The sequence below is a fragment of the Panthera tigris genome, chromosome B1 (genome assembly GCF_018350195.1).
Source record: "Panthera tigris isolate Pti1 chromosome B1, P.tigris_Pti1_mat1.1, whole genome shotgun sequence".
Lineage (NCBI taxonomy): Eukaryota > Metazoa > Chordata > Mammalia > Carnivora > Felidae > Panthera > Panthera tigris.
The window spans coordinates 132,903,501-132,922,283 of record NC_056663.1 but is presented as its reverse complement, the minus strand read 5'-3'; the positions used below and the strand labels follow the sequence as shown (position 1 = coordinate 132,922,283).

General features: G+C 40.9%; 1 protein-coding gene across 2 annotated transcripts in view; it reads left to right on the top strand.

Moving 5' to 3' along the window:
• The first annotated feature begins 9,701 nt into the window (after positions 1–9,701).
• Positions 9,702–18,783, top strand: part of AFF1 (AF4/FMR2 family member 1) — a 145,708-nt gene continuing 136,626 nt past the window's right edge. For both annotated transcript variants that reach the window (XM_042984225.1, XM_042984222.1), the window contains exon 1: positions 9,702–10,060. Coding sequence is in view for 1 of the 2 variants with exons in the window: in XM_042984222.1 (XP_042840156.1) it covers positions 10,044–10,060 (17 nt within the window). In the remaining variant the exon portion in view is untranslated. The remainder of the gene's footprint in view (positions 10,061–18,783) is intronic.

The window sequence follows — 18,783 nt, the reverse complement described above, 5'->3', positions numbered from 1 at the left end:
TATAGAGGACATCTGGATTCTCATAGATGCTTCTGTATTCAATGTGTTGCAATGTTTTGGTTGAAATCTATGAAGAAGATCCAGTCTCACACAGAAAAGAGGGAAGTATTTTAAAGCCTTCTTTGATATTATACTAAAACTATACAAGTCACATTTTCTTAAAGCTTAATTGCAGTATGGAATCTGGAATTCTATCACTGAGTTTTGTTTTGTTTTTTACTTTGATACATTCAAATCCATTAGTCTGTTTTACACTTTCAGTGAATTTTTTACCCATGCATGACTTTGTACCAATTAGAAGACATTGGTCACGAGGTTATGCAGACCTTCTAAAATCACATTTATTTCTCTCATTTTGTTACTGGAGCCCAATGGTGCAAGACCACCTAGACGCATGGGGGCGGCCAAAACAGACCAGGTTCTGTCCCATGCCACTAACAAAATCTGAAGTTGGAGAGACAAGTGGTGGTGAAACCAGAAAGGAATTTCAGTGAGGTCAACACCAGAAAGACTGGGGACTAAAGTCCTAAGAATGTCTCCAAGGTGCTGAGAATACTTCTAAGTTTATATAGGGAAGACAGGGAACAACAAAATCGGTAGGTACTTGCAGCTGAGCAGCAAAGGTCAGTTTGACAATTGTCCTGAGGTCCATCACGTGGGGGTCTTGCTGACGTCAGGGGAGTAGTTATTGCCTGAGGGGGTAGTTTTGGTTCCCAGGGGATGTTTTTGCCCCCTGGGTCTTTGCCGGTGTTAACAGATAAGCCTGAGGGGAAAAACAGAGCCTTTAAGAGGAAAAGGTTGAAGGCAAAATGGAGTCAATCAGGGCAAAGACTGGGTCCTTCTTCAAATCCTCACTGTCAAGTTATTACATTTCAATAGAACAAGAAGGGATGATGATGGTCATTTCTGCTGTAACTACTTCCTGTGGACCAGGGATGATGTAGGAATTTTGGGATGGAGGATTTTGACAGGTTAGAATTGTTTTTTGTGTCCCTGCTGAGGAGGACAGCAAGGGCATCTCCAAGCTAGTATGAGTGTGGGCTCCTGTTTGACAAATACAGAAAGTCAAACAACCAAAGAGAAGAAGAACAAGACATATGCAATGTTTAGCAGGGCATATTTCCATTTGAAAGGAATAGAATTCAGCAAACTGCTAAAAGGATCTAGAACTAGGGCATCTCTAGCAGTTATGTGTTTGTTTAAATCTTTAGTGGCTTCAGTTACATTTTTTGAATAATTTGGAATAGGAATACAGCATTCTGTTTTAATGACAGTACAATTTCATCCTTGGGCTGCAGTCAAACGTCAATGGCCATCCAGTTTTGAAGGGCAATTTTTTGAATTTGTGTGGTATCATCATTTAGGAGAGTGCATGCTGGGTTTGTTTCAAGGTGGCCTTTGTATGCTTGGCTAAAGCCTCTACTTCTAATTCTACATTGATAAAGGCAGCTCCTGGGACAAATATGGCCAAAGAATAAAACCATCAAAAAGCCCTGTTTGCCTGATGTCTAGTTTTAACAGTATCCCTATTATGAGAAATCACTGGCAAGTGGGAGGTAACTCATTCACAAGTGCATGCATCATCTAATCCATTCATAAGGTAAGGCCATCCATTATTTCCACAAGTCCATATAGCTAACCCCATGGAGTAGTGCGGTACTCTTGGCTCTTAAGTAGCAGTTTTGCCATTCCAGTCACATAGAATCAAAGTGACAGTTGTGTTACACAATTCTCAGGAAGTCCACCCCATTGCCTGGGATGATCCCTAAATACCATTTAACTTTTTAATACCTGGGGGGGGGGGGGTGCTCTTTACTCCATTGGACTTGCTCAGCAGTTAGCTACCCAGTTCCACCATGTGCTGCATTTCCCATACCTGGGGTGGTGTCTATCTGTTCTTTTACTAAAGCAAACACATGTGATGAGCTGCAGGTCCCCATCAGGGGAGCAAGGTATACCCAAAGATATTCAGCTTCCTCTGGTATTTCCTCAAGGAGGTACTGTGTGACCTGGGTGAATAATTTGAGAGGGAGTCCAGTGGGCAACTTCAGACTTCATGTGGACTGAGAAGGGAGCGGTAAGAACTCCTAACAAGCAAGTGTCTTCCATTGTCTAGCTGTTTAGTCATATGCCCGTGGGTCCTCTTGTCATCCCCACAGAGTAACAGGCATGAAGACTGTCTATATGTGCCTCATTGTGGCAATTTCTCTGATGTTTACCTCAAGTTGTGTAGGTTAGGTGCACAACAAACATTGAAAGACAAAACTAGAATCTAACATCCACAAAAGTGTTTATCGAAACATAATTTTTCTCTCTAAAATCATCCTCATTTCCAGCAAAGAGAGCCAAATCAAGACATTTGTAAAACGAGTCCAATCTTAACAAACTTAGCCTAATTATTTACATAAGCACAGCTGGAATACTGATTGACCATATAAATTCTTTAAAATCTACTTTGCTGGAACTTTCTATAAGGAGGTTCAGATTGAACTTTTTAACAGCCTGTCAAGGTGAGAAGTCAAGCCAAATACTTGCCGTCAGGTTGCCTGCAATGCTTATAGATTTGGGTGAATTCCTCTCTTCTTGGGGTCCCCCAAACATCCTCCCTAAGGTTCCTGTGTCTGCCAGGAAGTGACATTCTTTATTCACCTGGGAGTAAAGCTGCTGGGGACTCTGTAAGCAAGGTGTCAGGGAACATCTCCAAGGGGCTCTGTTGTCTCCATAAAGTCAATTTCAGTTCCTTAAAACTGTCTGGTCATATCTGAGTCTATGTATGTCTGTCTCAAATATGACATTCCAGTCAAAACCTTGGTAATATAACCAGTGTTTCCAATGGTGTCCTGTTACTAGGAGAACAGATTCTTACTGAACTTATATAAACAATTATAATTGTCATGAAAGAAAGAATACTCACTGAGAATTTCTGAATTCTAGAGGGTTCAGATAGGGAGAAAAGAAATGTTTTCACTTGTCACAAAGGAATATTTTACCATATTTCTGTAAGTCATACATACTTTAAGAGAAAAAGTTTCCCCTAAATCTAAAACAGCAAACATTAGAGAACCAGCAGTGTTTCAAACAAGAGTCAGAAAAACTATAATCATCTTCCTCAATTCATTCAGTTCCTAATTATTAAATCTGGTTCTGTTCGCAGCTTTTCCATTAGTTCTGGAGATTCTTAACCCAGTTTAGTTTTGTGATCTTAAAGTATCAGAAAGATGTATTTGTGCAAAGTCTTTTTCATGAATTTCCTTGAAGATGAAACACATTTTGCAAGAGCATCAGAACAATAAGTGTAAATGACAAAAAGACTCGAAGATGGACATGGTTAAAGATCTGATGAGCATTTGTTATAATGCAATTGACAAGGAAATCCAGTTTTTTCTGTGACACACAACATAATAATTACAATGTCAAGTGATGACCTTATACCAGGACATACTTAAACCTTAGGAATTTCATATAACTTGTAGGACAGTTTTGCATTTGCCCATGAAGTGTAACCTAAGAAAGTTTATCATCATTTGTTTGACAGTGCTTACCATGTAACTTAATATACCAAATTATCAAGCCTCATTAGTCAAAAAGACTTCATTTAGAATTTGAATTTGGGGGAAGTTTTGTTAAAGACCTCAGGTTTTAAAGCAAAATGCCTAGGTAGAATTACAGATCATTATAAGACTTAATATTTAATTATCTATTTAACCAAAGTGGCAATAGGAGATTCTACAGAAGGTTACATAGTTGTTAGCAAAACTTAGCTCCTTTAATACTGAGAAGTTTTAACTTTCTTAAATAATCAAAGACCTGATAAAGACGAAACAGAAACTTTGGTTGTCTGGGCAGATAAAGAAAAAAAACCTTTGTTTACAATTTTTTTTATCAAGCGTAGACCAATAATCTAAGAAAACTGTCATTTTAATAGAAATGAAAAAACACCCCTCGAATTCCAATCTTATACCAGTATACTTTTAAAATTCATTTATTCCATCCTTACTCCTGACTGTGCATAAAATTGTTTTCCAAAGATTCCCCTTCACAAACCTTCTACAAAGTTTTTTTTTTGTATATATTCAGATTTTATCCTAAGTTTTCTCTCTCTAACCAGTCTCAGTTTATAACAAAATTATTTTTCTTTACATTCAGATTTTATCCTAAGTTTTCTCATTCAAAAAGACTTCGTTTAGTCTCAGTGTAGGACAAAATTACTTTCTTTTCTGTCACCAAAAATGTATTACCATTTTCATACCTTTTTTTTTGAAAACATATCGTAACTTTTCCTACATACAGAGTTATCTTCCTTATTGTTTCTAGCAGTTTTAATTACTTTTATCAGAATTTCACTCTTAGAAACCTTAGTTTCCAGTGAAAACTAGGTAGTAACCAATTGTGAACTATTACACTAGAATGCTTTAGACTGGCAAATTTATGAATATATTTCATTTTTAGAAATATGTGTTTTTTCATAGTACATCTTTCGATAAAGCATAAAATGTTCATTAGCAGACCCAAGTATTGTTAGTTTCTCTGTAATAAGCCAAAAGCAGATAAACCTGTGTTTAGTAATTAATGTTTCAGTATTTATTATCTTATTTGGAAAAGACGTAGATATCCAGTGAGTTCAAACCAATCTGTCATTTAACCTAGCAAAATTTAAGGGGCACCTGGGTGGCTCAGTCAGGGAAACGTACGACTCCTGATTTCAGCTCAGGTCATGATCTCACGGTTCCTGAGTTTGAACCCCACATCGGGCTCTGAGATGACAGCATGGAGTCTGCTTGGGATTCTCTCTCTCCCCCTCTCTCCCTCTCTCTCTCTCCCCCTCCCTCCCTCCCTCTCTCCCCCTCCCTCCCTCCCTCTCTCCCCCTCCCTCTCTCCCCCTCCCTCTCTCCCCCTCCCTCTCTCCCCCTCCCTCTCTCCCCCTCCCTCTCTCCCCCTCCCTCTCTCCCTCCCTCTCTCCCTCCCTCTCCCTCCCTCTCCCTCCCTCTCCCTCTCCCTCCCTCTCCCCCCCCTCCCCCTCCCCCTCTCCCTCTCCCTCTCCCATTCTTTCCTTCTCTCAAGATAAGTAAACTTAAAAAAAAAAAAAACAAACCAAAAAACCTAGCAAAATTTAAAGTTTTAGGTTACCAAAGATTTTGAAAGCTATTTAAAAGTTTATCTATAGGGACACTTAGGTGGCTCAGTTGGTTAAGTGTCCAGCTCTTTATTTCAGCTTGGGTCATAATCTCATGGTTTGTGAATTCAAGTCCCATGTCAGGCTCTGCATTAATAGCACGGAGCCTCCTTTAGATTCTCTCTCCCTCTCTGTCTGCCCCTCTCTTTCTGTCTGCCCCTGCATTCTCTCCCTCTCTCAAAATAAATAAACTTTAAAAAAAAAAGTTCACCTGGGGAGCCTAGGTGGTTCAGTTGGTTAAGCACCTGACTGTTGATTTTGGCTCAAGTCATGATCTTGCAGGTTTGTGGGTTCGGGCCCCACATTGGGCTCTGTGCAGGAACTTTGGAGCCTGCTTGGGATTCTCTCTCTCTCGCTTCCCTACTCATGCTGTCTCTGTCTTTCTCAAAATAAATAAATAAAACTTAAAAACAATTTTTTTAAAGTTTACCTATAAGCCTTTTTATTTTAATCTACTTGCTCTGAACAATTACCCATGAAAACTTCATGCCAGAGACTACGTTAACCATTATTTTAAGTCATCTTTTTTGCTGATAAACTGCAATAGAGATAACATGAGCTTATTTGACCTTCAGTAAACCTTGGTAGAATAAGTTTTATATTTAATGCTGATAACTCTAAAAGACATGTCTATTTTAATTAAACCAACAACCTCGAATTAGCTTTAATACTGGCTATGTTGCACCTGTGTCCACTAAAGTCCATCAGTTTGTTCCCTGCTGTCAGTTTTTCCTGTGGGGAAATCTGAAGTGGGTAGTTGGAGTCCTGGGAAGCCCCTGGACTCCTTTGTGCTGCTTTGGGAGGTGCTTCAGGATGAACTTCATAAGGAGGTGACCCAACAGCTTGGGGTACTTTCTGCTCATTGATGGTGAAGGTGGGAACAGGAGCTGGGGCACCGAGGATAATATAGGAGCCAGTGGTGCGAGCCTGGCCAGTGGTGGTACAGGAACAGGAGGAGGGAGAGGTGCCTCCTCAGCAAGGCTGATGGTGGATTTAAAGTCTGGGCTGACATTCCTTTATCTCCCTCTCCTGCCTCTTCCTCCTGCAAAACAGACTTTTTCTCTGGTTGCTTTTTAGCTCTCTGCATCATTTATTCAAAATATGTCTTAATGGACTTTCTTTGGGAGCAGAAGCATCCCCCATCTCCATAGGCAAAAGTTAAGAACACAGAAGATACAAAATTGTAACCAAATGAAGCTCAGAGTACCTGTGGTAGCATTCTTTCTTTCCCAAAAGTTGGAGCTTCACTGGCTGAACCAAATAGCTTCTATTTTTTTCCTTTCTTTTTATTTTATTTTATTTTATTTTATTTTAGTTTAGTTTAGTTTAGTTTAGTTTAGTTTAGTTTAGTTTAGAGAGAGAGCACACAGGAGCAGGGGAGAGGGACAGAGGGAGGGGGAGAGAGAGAGAGACGGAGAGTATCTTAAGCAGGTTCCATGCCAGCACAGAGCTGGATGCGGTGCTCAATGCCACGACCCTAGCATCATGACCTGAGCATAAATCAAGAGTTGGCCACTCAACCTACTGAGCCACCCAGGTGCCCCTGAACCAAACAGCTTCTAGACAAGCTAAGAGAGCCAGATCAAAATCTCCTGTTTGGTGGCAACCAAATGGGAGGAAGAAATCAAAGAGAGCCATTCAGAGCCGTCTTTTCTCTGAGCTTAACATATACACAGGCCAGGCAGCATTACAATAAAATACTTCTTTTTAGTCATAGGTTCATAGCTAAAAGTAGACGACTCAGCCAATATTCTCCTGAGGGGGCTGGGAGCGGGAATAGAAATAATACTTCCCATTCTCACACAAATTTCAAGAGATCTTCCAAACACATATCCTGGCTTCCCTACTTGCCCCACATCCCTTCCACTCTTCTAATGGTGTCTCTAATTAGAGATTTCTTGTTACAAGTCATATGAATGACCCACACAAACTCAGAATGGTTCCTAGGAGGTCCAACAACAGGGAAGTAGGGAAGGATAGGACCCGATGTGCACTGTCGAGGAACTTACCAGGAACCAAATCTTTCAGGATGCACTTCTCAGTTCATTTCTCTGCTTCAATAAATGTAGTTAAGGCAGTCAGTGCCTGTCTGGGGTGAGCAGAAAGGACTGTCCCCAAAACCAAACAGATTTTGGCAGCTGTAAGGGACTGTTCTCCTCACTCTCCCTGCCTGGCATCAGCTAGTCACAGTGGTTGGCTCTGACCTGTCATAGTCAATTATTAGGGGAAATGAATGTGTGAGTCCTGGGCGCTGCAGCCTGCAGCTCCATCCTGGAATCCCTAGAGGGTGGGACAGATTGGAAGCAGCTCCTGTCTGGCTCACCAGAAAATGTGTTACTGGAGCCCAAGGGTGCAAGAACACGTGGCCCAGGGGGCCCAAACAACACAGTTTCAGCTACTCACCGCCAACAAAATCTAAAGGCTGAGAGAAACATGGCGTGAAGCAAGAAAGGAATTTATTCAGTGAGGTCAGCACCAGGAAGACAGGATTAACGTCCAAAGAATCGTCTCCAAGGTGCTGAGAATACTTCTAAGTTTATATAGGGAAAACGTGGAACAAAGATCTGTGGGTACGCAGCTGAGCAGCAAAAGGTCAGGTTGATTATTGTCTTGGGGTCAATCGCACAGGGTGTTGCTGGCGTCTGGGCTGTCCTTCTTGCTCGAGGGGGTAGTTTCTGTTCCCATCGTTGGATGTTTTGCCTGCTGGGTCCCTTGCCTGAGTTAACTGGTAAAGCTGGAAGGGGAAAAACAAGTAAGAGGAACACATTGAAGGCAAAAATGGAGTCAGTCAGGGCTATGACTGGGTCCTCCTTCAATCTCATCAGAAAAGTCTTTTAATTGTGGAGAAGCTATCAAGCTCACAGTGGCAGATGTAAAGTTTTACAAAATGCTTGAAAGCTCAGATTTTACCATTGGCAGTAAATAGTGTCGGTTGTTTTCCTTGAGGAAACAGACTTACTTTGTTCATTTTTGAGAGAATGACTGCCAGAAACCCAAGTCAGACTAACCACAGTCCATCAATTGTTCTTTGATGTAGAAATGGTAGTCCACGAAAAAACAGCTGGGCTAGCTTGCAACTCAATTACACACAAGTGCTTTTCTACTAGGCCGTGATTGTACTTAACTTCTGCAGCAGCAGAGTGCTTCGGTGCACTTCCCATTCAGTCCCAAAGAACATCAAAAAGACCTACTCGGGTAGATTTAACAAAAGTAGTAATTCCTACTGCTTGTTTCATTAAGGACATTCGTGAAGGACACTTGTTGTAACTGCTGATGTGTGGTGGTGAAGAATGCAGTGACTACTAGTTCCATTTGCTGCCACTGTGGCGATTAGGGCTCAGAGGCCTGCAGTTACCCCACAATTGCTTTTGCATCATTAGTGCAAATGGCAGCACAGTGAAAAAGACAAATAAGGGCTTTGTGTTACTCTAAAAATAGTTTTGACCTCTGCGAAGTTCTTGGGGACTCCCAGGAGTCCACTAATCACACTTTGAGAACCACACATAGAGATGCATTGGGCCTTCCTCCCAGCATTGTCATTTTCATACCAGAGATCAACATGTCACTATTCCATGGCTTCTTAGTGGCATAGTCTGGATTATCTCTGTGAGGTAGACAACCCTGTAATGATTCTAGGTAGAACTGAGGAGCCTACAGGGCAGACATTCGGTCAGCCTTCATTTCCAGCTCTTACAGTGTGCTGCAGGTCCCCAGGAGATATTGTAGCACACCGTCTCTCCATCTCTGCCCACCTAAGGGTTTTCCTGCTTACCTTTAGGCACTGTTGAAACACAAATGCCTTCCCTAGTCCTCTTAGTACGACCCGTTTTTGTTTGTACTAACTACATAGCGTTTACTATATTGGTAGTTTGCATCCTCAATTTTTTTTAATGCCAATCCCTTGATTTACTAAAGGACCAAAATGAGTTACTGTTTACTTTGCAATCTGTATGTTGTCCAGAAAAGGCAGGGCGTTTTGTAAATGTTTTCTCAGTGTAATGAAATCAAAACTGAAAGCGAACAAAGTAAAACAAGAGTGCGTTGGTTGCACATTTCCTGACTGCGAGCATTGGAATGATCAAAAGTAGCGAACGTGGTTTACTGCTGTGGTTTTTATTCCTTGCTCACTGCAGCCTCTAGGGGCCCAATATTCAACAAATATTCAAATTGGAGCCGGAGTTCTGAGCGGCCGGGTACTGTGTGTTCCGGCGGTGTGTTTGTACATTGTTAAAACCTGGCAAGAGAGCACCAGCCAAGAGCCGGCAGGCGGGGCTCGGCCACGAACGAGCGAGCGGGGCTGCGTCGGCGCTCGGGCTCGGTGCCCCCGCCCGGCGCAGCCTCCGGCTCGGGCCGGCGGAGCGCCGTGCCCATTTAAGGAGGCGGACCGTACCACGAGAACTTTCTTGACAGGGGTAGTCAGGCGAACTCGGACAACTTTCAGGGAGCCTAAAGAGGCTTTCGTTTCTCTTCTAACGCTGGCCCGGGTTCTAGTGGCGCTCAGGGGGAGCTGTGCGCTGGTGGGCTTTGGTCGTGGGGCTCCTCGGGTTTCCCTTCTCCGAAATCGCCCGAGGGTCTTCACTTGCTCTCATTTCGGACGCAACATTCCCCGAGCTGGTCCAAAGTGTAGTTCGCCTGCAGAGGCCCCAGTGCCCGGATGTCCATCAGGATTAGTGCGAGCCAATACGCTCGGAGCCTGAGGCTGCGCTGAGGACGCCCGGGCTCGGGAGCAGGTAGTCCCGTAACACCGGGGAGTTGCGCTGGGGAGCTCGTCCCCGCCCGGCCCCGGCAAATGGTGAGCGCGGTGCTGGCAGAAGGGCCGCGGGTGGAAGGCTCCGATGGACAGAAGACCTTGAGCTCTGCAAAGTGAATTATGGCAGCCCAGTCAAGGTAAGCCAGGCTCTGAGAGAAACTTTTTAAATGTGTTAGTGGCTAGGGGAATTGAAGGTTGAGGGCGGGGGGTGGGGGAGGGACGGTTGGGGTGCTGCGAAGACGACCGGCAGGAAGCAGCTTTGTCATTGCTCTCTCATCATTCCCGATGCTGTGGTTCATTACTTAACGTCAGATTAAAAAAAAAAAAAAAAAACCGTTGGGAGAGCATACTGGACAATTTCTGCAGAGCGGAGGAGAGGGGTTGAGTTAAAGTTAAAAGTTAAATTTCTTCCGTCTTCCAAAATAATTATTTTCGGAGAAAGTAAGTTGTTTGAACTTGCTTACCTTTGCCCAAATTTTCGTTTAGTTTCTTTGTGCACCTCTCTTTGGTTCGCCTGATTTGGGGGGGGGGAGGGGGAGCGCTAGTATTTTTGATCGGAATTTTAGAAGTCAGTAAATGTAAAAACAGTTCGCCTTAGAGAAGGTGGTTGAGAATTTGGCTGGTGAGTGATCGAAAATGTTGCTGCTAAAATGTAGGATTCCTCATAAAACGCACGGCTTGCGAGAATCTGCTGAGTAGGCAAAGACCGGGAACGTACCGGGGTTGGCGAAGGGGAGAGGATAATGAACTGCAGTTGCTGTCAGAGGAGCGCTATTGTAAGGACCTCAAGCTCTGACTTTGCCTGGTTGGTTCCTTTTTTTTTTTTTTTTTTTTTTTTTTTTGCAATGAGTGTTAAAGAGTGATAACAAGGCGTTAGTGGTTAGTATACGATTCAGACTGTTGTGTGTGAATTCATTTTAGATGTGACAGCAGTTGGTGCTAAGGGAAGCTTAAAGTTATATTTAAGTTCTTTTCAACTGTTTTACTAGAAAGCAGTTTGGTGTCACATATTTAAAATAATAATAGGGCCCTTCAAGTTGACATTTGTTGTAGTATAGTGATTTGGGGATGTCTTAGGCTAAATACGTTTCGGGTCCCAAAACCCTGGTGTACCACTAAAAGAAATAGATGCTCGAATGCTGACGATTGGGTGAGATGAAATTCAAAATTGTTTCCTAAGAGAACTTTCTAGGAAGAGAAACAACTTCTCTAATGTAGACCACCTCTTGTGTGATATCTGCTGTATATATTTTAACATCTCAACTCAGTGGTTTATTCCCTGTTCCATGTTATTGGTTGTTCTGAGAAAGGGGCTCTTGGATCCAAGTAGTAGGAAAACTTTGATTAGAAACAAAAGTTGCATCTTTGTGTGCTAACCTGTAATGAAAATTAACTGCCAAGGGGGCCCGTGGCATAAAACCTTTGATAAGATACCTTGATCAAAATAATTAAATACTATTCAACAAAACTCCTTCATATAGAGGTGCGATTTGAACTCAGGTGCAAGTGATTTCAATGCCTCCGCTCTTAAGCTAAGAATAAAATAAGATAGTAACTAACTGAACACTGCAGCGTGCCAGGCACAGCTGCTGTAATTGAATTATCTCTTTCATTCTTCTCAGTCACTTAAATAGGTAAGGAGTTTTATTTTTCACATTTGGAGTTAAAGAAACTGAGTCCCGGCCTGCCTGTTTCTTGCCCGAGATCACACAAGTGGAGCAGTGCCTGACTCCTGAGCTGTGCTGCAGATTTGCTTACTTCCAGGATGCTTCTTTAATGGTGAGGTGTGAGGTGTGAAAAGGGATCTGCAAAGCCTTAATATAAGTATACAAAAAGCAATTTCTGCTCAAAGTGCTCTGCTACAAAATGGAAAAATCGGAATTACCGGTCTGGTAGTTCAACTTGTGGGTAACTGAAATAGGAGGACTGCCTGTATTCTGCTCTTCTTCTCTTCCTGGCCTTCAGACGTGCCCTTGAACTAGGAACAAAGCCACAAGGCCATGATGTCTGTTGTTTTCTTAGCCTGCATGATGGGAGTAGATCTCTTAAGTTATAAATATTCATTTTCTTCAGTTACATTTGGAATGTGGTCTACGCTCATTTAGACGTTGTGTTTTGTGGGATAGTAGGTAATTTCTGAGATCCAAAGAGAAGATTGCAGATATTTTTGGATTTCAAGGAAACCTCAAGCTGGGCCACATCGTTCTGAGTAGTGCTAAGAGAAACAGAACCATCACCTCTGATTTATGATCTGGGGCAGTAAAATCTTGTCCATGTGCCACACACAGTATCTGTTTGCTCTTGAAACAATTAGTTTAGATTGTTGGACTCATTGGTCCTCAGGATTCATAGCTCAGTTTGTTCTAACCACAGTCATTTCATTGTGCACTATTTAAAGTAATTTGACTTTTTTTTTCTTCGAAGAGGTAGATGAGAGCTTAGATCAAAATGAATTTTGTGGCACTGACAGGGACTACACGAGAGGACCATGTCACTTTCCTCTCGTTATTTGGCATTACTTTCAGGTAATATTTTTCATTTGATACTTACGGTTGGTATATGACTAATTTTTTGTGTGACTGAATAGGCTAGGCAGTGTCTTCCTTTTCTATAGTCAGCTCCTTAAGGCAAGACATTGTCTCACATTTTTATTGTCTCCTGCATAAGCTAGAAGAATTTTGAATGAGGAAGAGACTACGTAATTATTTCTTAGCTTGTGAACCTTTATAAATTGAGTTTGTACAGTCCTCTCTCTCATTTTAAAACCTAAAAGGAGCGAAAAACAACAACAACCTAAAACTAGGAAATTGATTATTTTGTTTTGCTTTGTTGTTGATTTCTTCCCCCAGAAGTGGAAGACATCTGTTGAATGAAAGGTCAGTTGCCTAAACTTTAAAAATTAGATTTTGGGTCAGTATTTTGAAAACATGTAATATTTGATTTGAGTATTCAAGTTGTGGAGAAACGCAGTCATTTAGAAATGCAGTACCAGTTGGGGCACCTGGGTGGCTCAGTTGGTTAAGCGTCCGACTTCTGCTCAGGTCATGATCTCGCGGTCTGTGAGTTCGAGCCCCGCGTCAGGCTCTGTGCCGACAGCTCAGAGCCTGGAGCCTGCTTCGGATTCTGTGTCTCCCTCTCTCTCTGGCCCTCCCCTGTTCATGCTCTGTCTCTCTCTGCCTCAAAAATAAACATTAAAAAAAAATTTATAAAAAAATAAAAAGAAATGCAGTACCAGTTCAAGCAGGACATACTGTGCCTCTGCTCTCACTCTCAGATTCGTGTGTGCTTTCTTTGGAACCTTTAAGCACAACAGATACACTGGCTACTTTCTTATGGGAGTTGTAATAAACTTGCCTTCTTTAACTTGAAATAGTTACAGATCCGTGGCTTTAGTTTCCAAATTCTGATCTAAAGCACCGAATGCTTTATAGAAGTGTATATAACCTGGCGTGCCCTCTTTGGATAATAGCAAGCCTGTGATGGGGTAAAGGTGGGTATGGCATCTCAATAGTTTGTAGATCTATACTTTTTGGTGAGGATTAACTTACTTTATATTTAGAAGTGTGTTGATGGATAAAACAGGAGGGCTTTGTCTGGTTCCCCATCTCTGCTAACCCCCTCATTGAAGCAATCCTTGAATTCTAGAAAGGAATATATACGTACCTTCAACTACTGCCAGGGATTAACCAGTTTTAAAACGCACCTTGTGCTAAGGGAGAAGCCCTGGTCCACCCCCACCCTGGGAGGGAGGGGAGTGGGGGAGTTGAAATTCTGTAGAAGAACAGCATCTGGTGGTTGAGCACATCTCAGAAGAAAGCACTTTCAGACAATTTGCAAAAGGAAATTAGGGTTAGTCAGTTCTCCCACGGTGTTTTTGTTTTCAATTTGACTGAGGTTAATGTTAATGAAGTTTAAATAATAATAATAATAATAATAATAATAATAAAGCAAAGTCAGATTGTTCCCAAGATTATTATGAAGCCGGTTTTTGGTGGATCTCTTTGGTGAGGGAAATTTTCCATTGCAAAAAGCATTGCTCTTAAACTGGTACAGAACCAGTTTTGTTCTGTCTTCTGCCCTCATTTGTGAGCTACCAATTACCTTGGAAGAAAATTCACGAAAGCAAAGAAGCTCTGATTATTAAATATGAGCAGATATCAAAGAAAAATGCTGTGGTATTTTGGGAAGTGCGGTTCAAGGACGTGATTTCAAGAAGGAAATAATTTATGCAGTATTTAGGCCCAGCGAATGTCTTCATTTTTTCCTTTGTGACGCCATGGTAAACAGTGTCCTTGACAGGAGAGAAACACAGACAGGTCTCTTAAGTGATTTCCTACTAGTTCATCCTGAGAGCCAGCCGAGCTTCCTGACTCACCAGACTACAGTTTCTTCCAACATAAAGAAGAATTGAGTCATTTTTTTTTCCAGTCAGCTGGTTTATGGGGATGTTCTTTGGCGATATTAACGCACGTGATCTCTCAAGAGATTTAGGGGATTCTTACGGGATAGCATGAAAAGGTGTTTGATAGTTTCTATACTCTTTTGAAAATGGAATTTAGTGAATGCTGCATTGAAGCAATTTAAATGTCACATATTCTCAGGCATGAGAAATGTTCTCTTAGTCACGGATAAGAGGGAAATCTCATTTTGGTGCTGTCGTTCGTTTTGAGCCTCCAAATCTATATATTACCCAGTAGCTGTAAAATGCAGGAAATAAAGCTGAGTATCTTCGTTACTGCTTTGAGGTACAGCATACAACTTGATTGCTTCCAAATATATAAACTTAGTTTTCTATTAGGGAATTTCTCTATTTCATTTGTTTTCCAAGATTGGCGTATAAACTCAATTCCAAAAGCTCCTGTCTTTTAAAAGGGAAAGTTCTGTATGTGAGTTGTGGTGGGAACTACAAGCAGTAGCATTTCTGATGATCCCTCCGAACTAGTTGGAAATACAGTCTACATCTTTAGGACAAAGTTTCTTGACTCAGAAGTAAAAATGTAACAAACTTGGATATCATAGTCTCTGTTGCAGTTCAGTTACGTTTTATTGGTATAGGGTGTGTGCATAACTTTTACAGCTTAAATGATTACCTTTTTTACATAAGTGAAAAAAAAATGGGGAGAGAACTAAGGCTGTATTTTTGTTCATTCCTTTTATTATGAGTATACATGTATTCATTTGCTCAAAATAATGCAGTAAGTAGAAGGCACAATGTCTTGCTGAAATATAGATGTATCAGGTGGAGTTTAGTATTAGGCCTTAAAGGGAAAAATAAGATTTATAACTTGCCGTGTTAATGCTCTAGAGACCCTAAAGTAAAAATTAACTTCAAAACCATCCCAGTGCTGACTTTCTGTGACTTGGCAGTGATCGGTGTTGAGAATCTTTCCCCTGTGCAAACTTTTCCCTTTTTCTAGCTATGCCTAGTGAGTTAAAGCTTAACCCAATGGCCACAAAGCCAGCAGACTTAATATCCTGGAAGTCTTGTTCTCTGATGAATGTCTGTTTTCTTGTTATGGTTTATTGGCTTTGTTTTTAATTTAACCAGATTGAACTATCAGATTCAAAAGGCTGTTACTCAAGCAGTAATTTTATGTCAGATTTAGTATGGTAAGAGGAATCCCAGTAGCGACATCTTGTCAAAAAGAACGAAAACTAACTGAAGGGGGGAAATCTATAGTGTATTTCGACTGATGCCTAAATTGCCTTTGCTTTGGTGTTAGGTATTATATTTCCAAAGGACACCCACAGTTTGACCACATTGTTAAAAAACTTTTTTTTAATGTTTATTTTTGAGAGAGAAAGACAGAGTGTGAGTGGGGAGGGGCAGAGAGAGATGGAGACACAGAATCTGAGCTGTCAGCACAGAGCCTGACATGGGGCTCGAACTCACTAGCCATGAGATCATGACCTGAGCCGAAGTTGGACGCATAACTGACTGAGCCACCCAGGTGCCCGACCACGTTCTAAAGGTACCAAGAATTGTTGTTTCTCTTTATTGGCTCATATGATGATGAATACTTGGAGACCTGCAGGCCACATGGTCCTTTGGGTGGGCTGTAGAGAGTTAAGGATGCAACTCTTGAGTCACTGGCTTGCCTTTATTTTACCCTACAAGATCTTGCTTTCTTTTTCATGTTGCTTACTGCTGGGTTGGCAATTAAATAAAAGTAAAAGAATATTTTAGGTGCAACGTGGTCATATTAAGTTCAAGGTTCTCTTTCAAACTTGACACTAGAATCACCGGGTTGGGGGGGGGGGGGTGGTTGCTAACATGCCGATTCTACTCCTTTTTTCCCCACCCTCAGAGAGTCTCATTAGACAGGTGTAGGGTGGAGCTTGGGTGGGGAGCCCTGCCGGCTCTGAGGCCAGAGGCCCACCCTACTACCCTTTGTGAAATGGAGTCTGTGTGAGAGAGATATATAAAGTATATCATGCAAAAAAAAAATAAATAAATAAAATAAAATAAATATATATATATTATACAATGCAATTACATTTTGACTTAATATATACTCACATATCCTCCTCCCCCCCCTTGAAATAGACAAGAGATTGGTAGAAAAAGTAAATCTCCATCTCTATTTATATATATATTACAAACTGTATTTGCTAAAGTATCCAGATGCACCTAAATTTAAAAAATAAAAGGAAAAGGAAGGCATCAAGAAGTAATGCCCAATTTGATCATGCAGCACTTTCCCAAGAATTGTTTCTTTTCAAGGACCTAAATATTTAATTTACCCTTTCCTATCCATTCTGGGATCCTTCCCAAAACTACTAACTCGCATTCTGCCACACACACCCCAGTTTATCAGGTGGCAGTTGTTTTTGTTCCCAGAGAAAAGTTACAACTGTGAATTGGTCAATTATATCCAAACTCCATGAAACTAAAAGGTGGTGGTGTTTTGTTTTTGTTTTTTAAACAAAATACTGTCTGTGTCCACTGTTGTTGAACAAATAATGTTCAGTAAAAATTTTAAGTGAGACTCCTACTGGGAAGTAAATGTTCAAATTATAGCAGATGTCAGTTCCTGTAACAAAATTCAGGAAACACTTTCTGGTATGTGGGTGTTGTAACTCTTCAGTTCTTGGAACTTTCCTTCAGGAAACTGTCCTGTCAAAAGCAGAGCAGTTGATAAAATATGTAGCACAATTCACAAACGGTGTTGTGCAGTGTAATTAAATTTTGATTTGGTGCATATGTTTTTGCGGTCATGATAGAGCCGAGACTCACGTGACATTCATCCCGGACAATGTGCATCTGGATAACTTGTTAAATCAATCCCCTCATTCTCATTGCCTTAAAAATGCAGGTGTATCTGATTTACTCTGGATGTGAATTTTTGGTAAGTGGTAAAATTAACCAGGCCCCATTGCTTCATATAAAAGAATGAAACATGTTTCCTACTTAGTTTTGTGTAGAAATTACATATTTTTGTCTCCTGGTCGATAAACTGATATTTTACTGTAGACATTTTTAAGTAAGATGGCCTACCTAGTCAGTTGGTAGCTTTAGCTGTCATGAGTTCATGAAATTATGCTGTGAGTGTGTGTTTAAAGGCAAACAGAACCTCTTGAATTAATATGCTGAATATTAAATACTTCTAAAAGTTTGTTAAAAGGGGATATTTAGTGGTACAAAATTCTGGACGGTAACACGTAGCTAACACTCTCACTCTCTTTCTCTTTAAGTAATGTTGACCTGCAATTGCACTTCTAGAAATTATGTTTTTCTGTTATTTTATGGTCTGTGTATCTCTCTTTCCCCCCACTCACTTCCCTTTTAGAGTTAAACCATACTTGTGCTAACTCTCCATTTTAAAAAGCTGTGTAAATATAAACTTTGTACCACATGGAAGAAATTAGGCAGCTACATTTACTGACATTAGCATAGTAAAAAGATAGAATGGAACCCAGTGTGTTACATTTGTTTCCAAAACCAAGTTCTAGCTGAAAGTGTTGTAAAGAATACAGAGATGAGTATTGTCTGCTTGTCACTTGATTTTAGTAAAATCGAGAGTAAACCAATTAAACACAGTTTTTTAAAGTGGGAACTGTGCCCAGAAGACAAAAAGCCCTAGATTGGAAGTTATAAAAGATTGAATTTGGTAGTTTCTATCTTTTTGTTGATAGTGTGGGGTTTTTATATTAAAACTCATGATAGGTGCCTTATTTTATTATTTTTTTAATGTTTATTTATATTTGAGAGAGAGTGCGTGAGAGACAAGGTGCAAGCAGGGGAGGGGCAGAGAGAGAGGGAGACACAGAATCCAAAGCAGGTTCTAGGCTCTGAGCTGTCAGCACAGAGCCCGAAGCAGGGCTCGAACTCACAAGCCATGAGATCATGACCTGAGCTGAAGTCCAACCGATGGCGCCACACAGACACCCCAACAGGTGCCTTATTCTTACAAATAGCGTCATATTTTTCTTATTTTAACAGTCATGTTTTTCTAAGGATAAAGTGAAAATCATTAGATTTACTCACTGTGGACTTTAGTTTGTAGGCTTTGAAAAAAATCATGACAATTCTCATAAAGCCTAGAATAAAACTTGGTTTCTTCCTGAGGTCACCCATATTCTGTGGTGATATCCCTCTAAGGTGTTGGTATTATCCATTATATTAAAGAGTGAAGTGGAAACTTTACTCCTACTTCTTTTTTTCGTATCTTGGCAAATGACTTTTTTTTTTTTTTTTTTGGCAGGGTGGGAGGGGAGCAGATTGCTTTAATCAAGATACAGTCACTATCACCCAGATCTTTCATCTCTTTTGTGACTTCTCATTTTATCATTTTTTCCCTCAACCCAAGTTTTTTTTTTTTCTTTACAACTTTGTAGTATATTTTACATATCCTAAGAG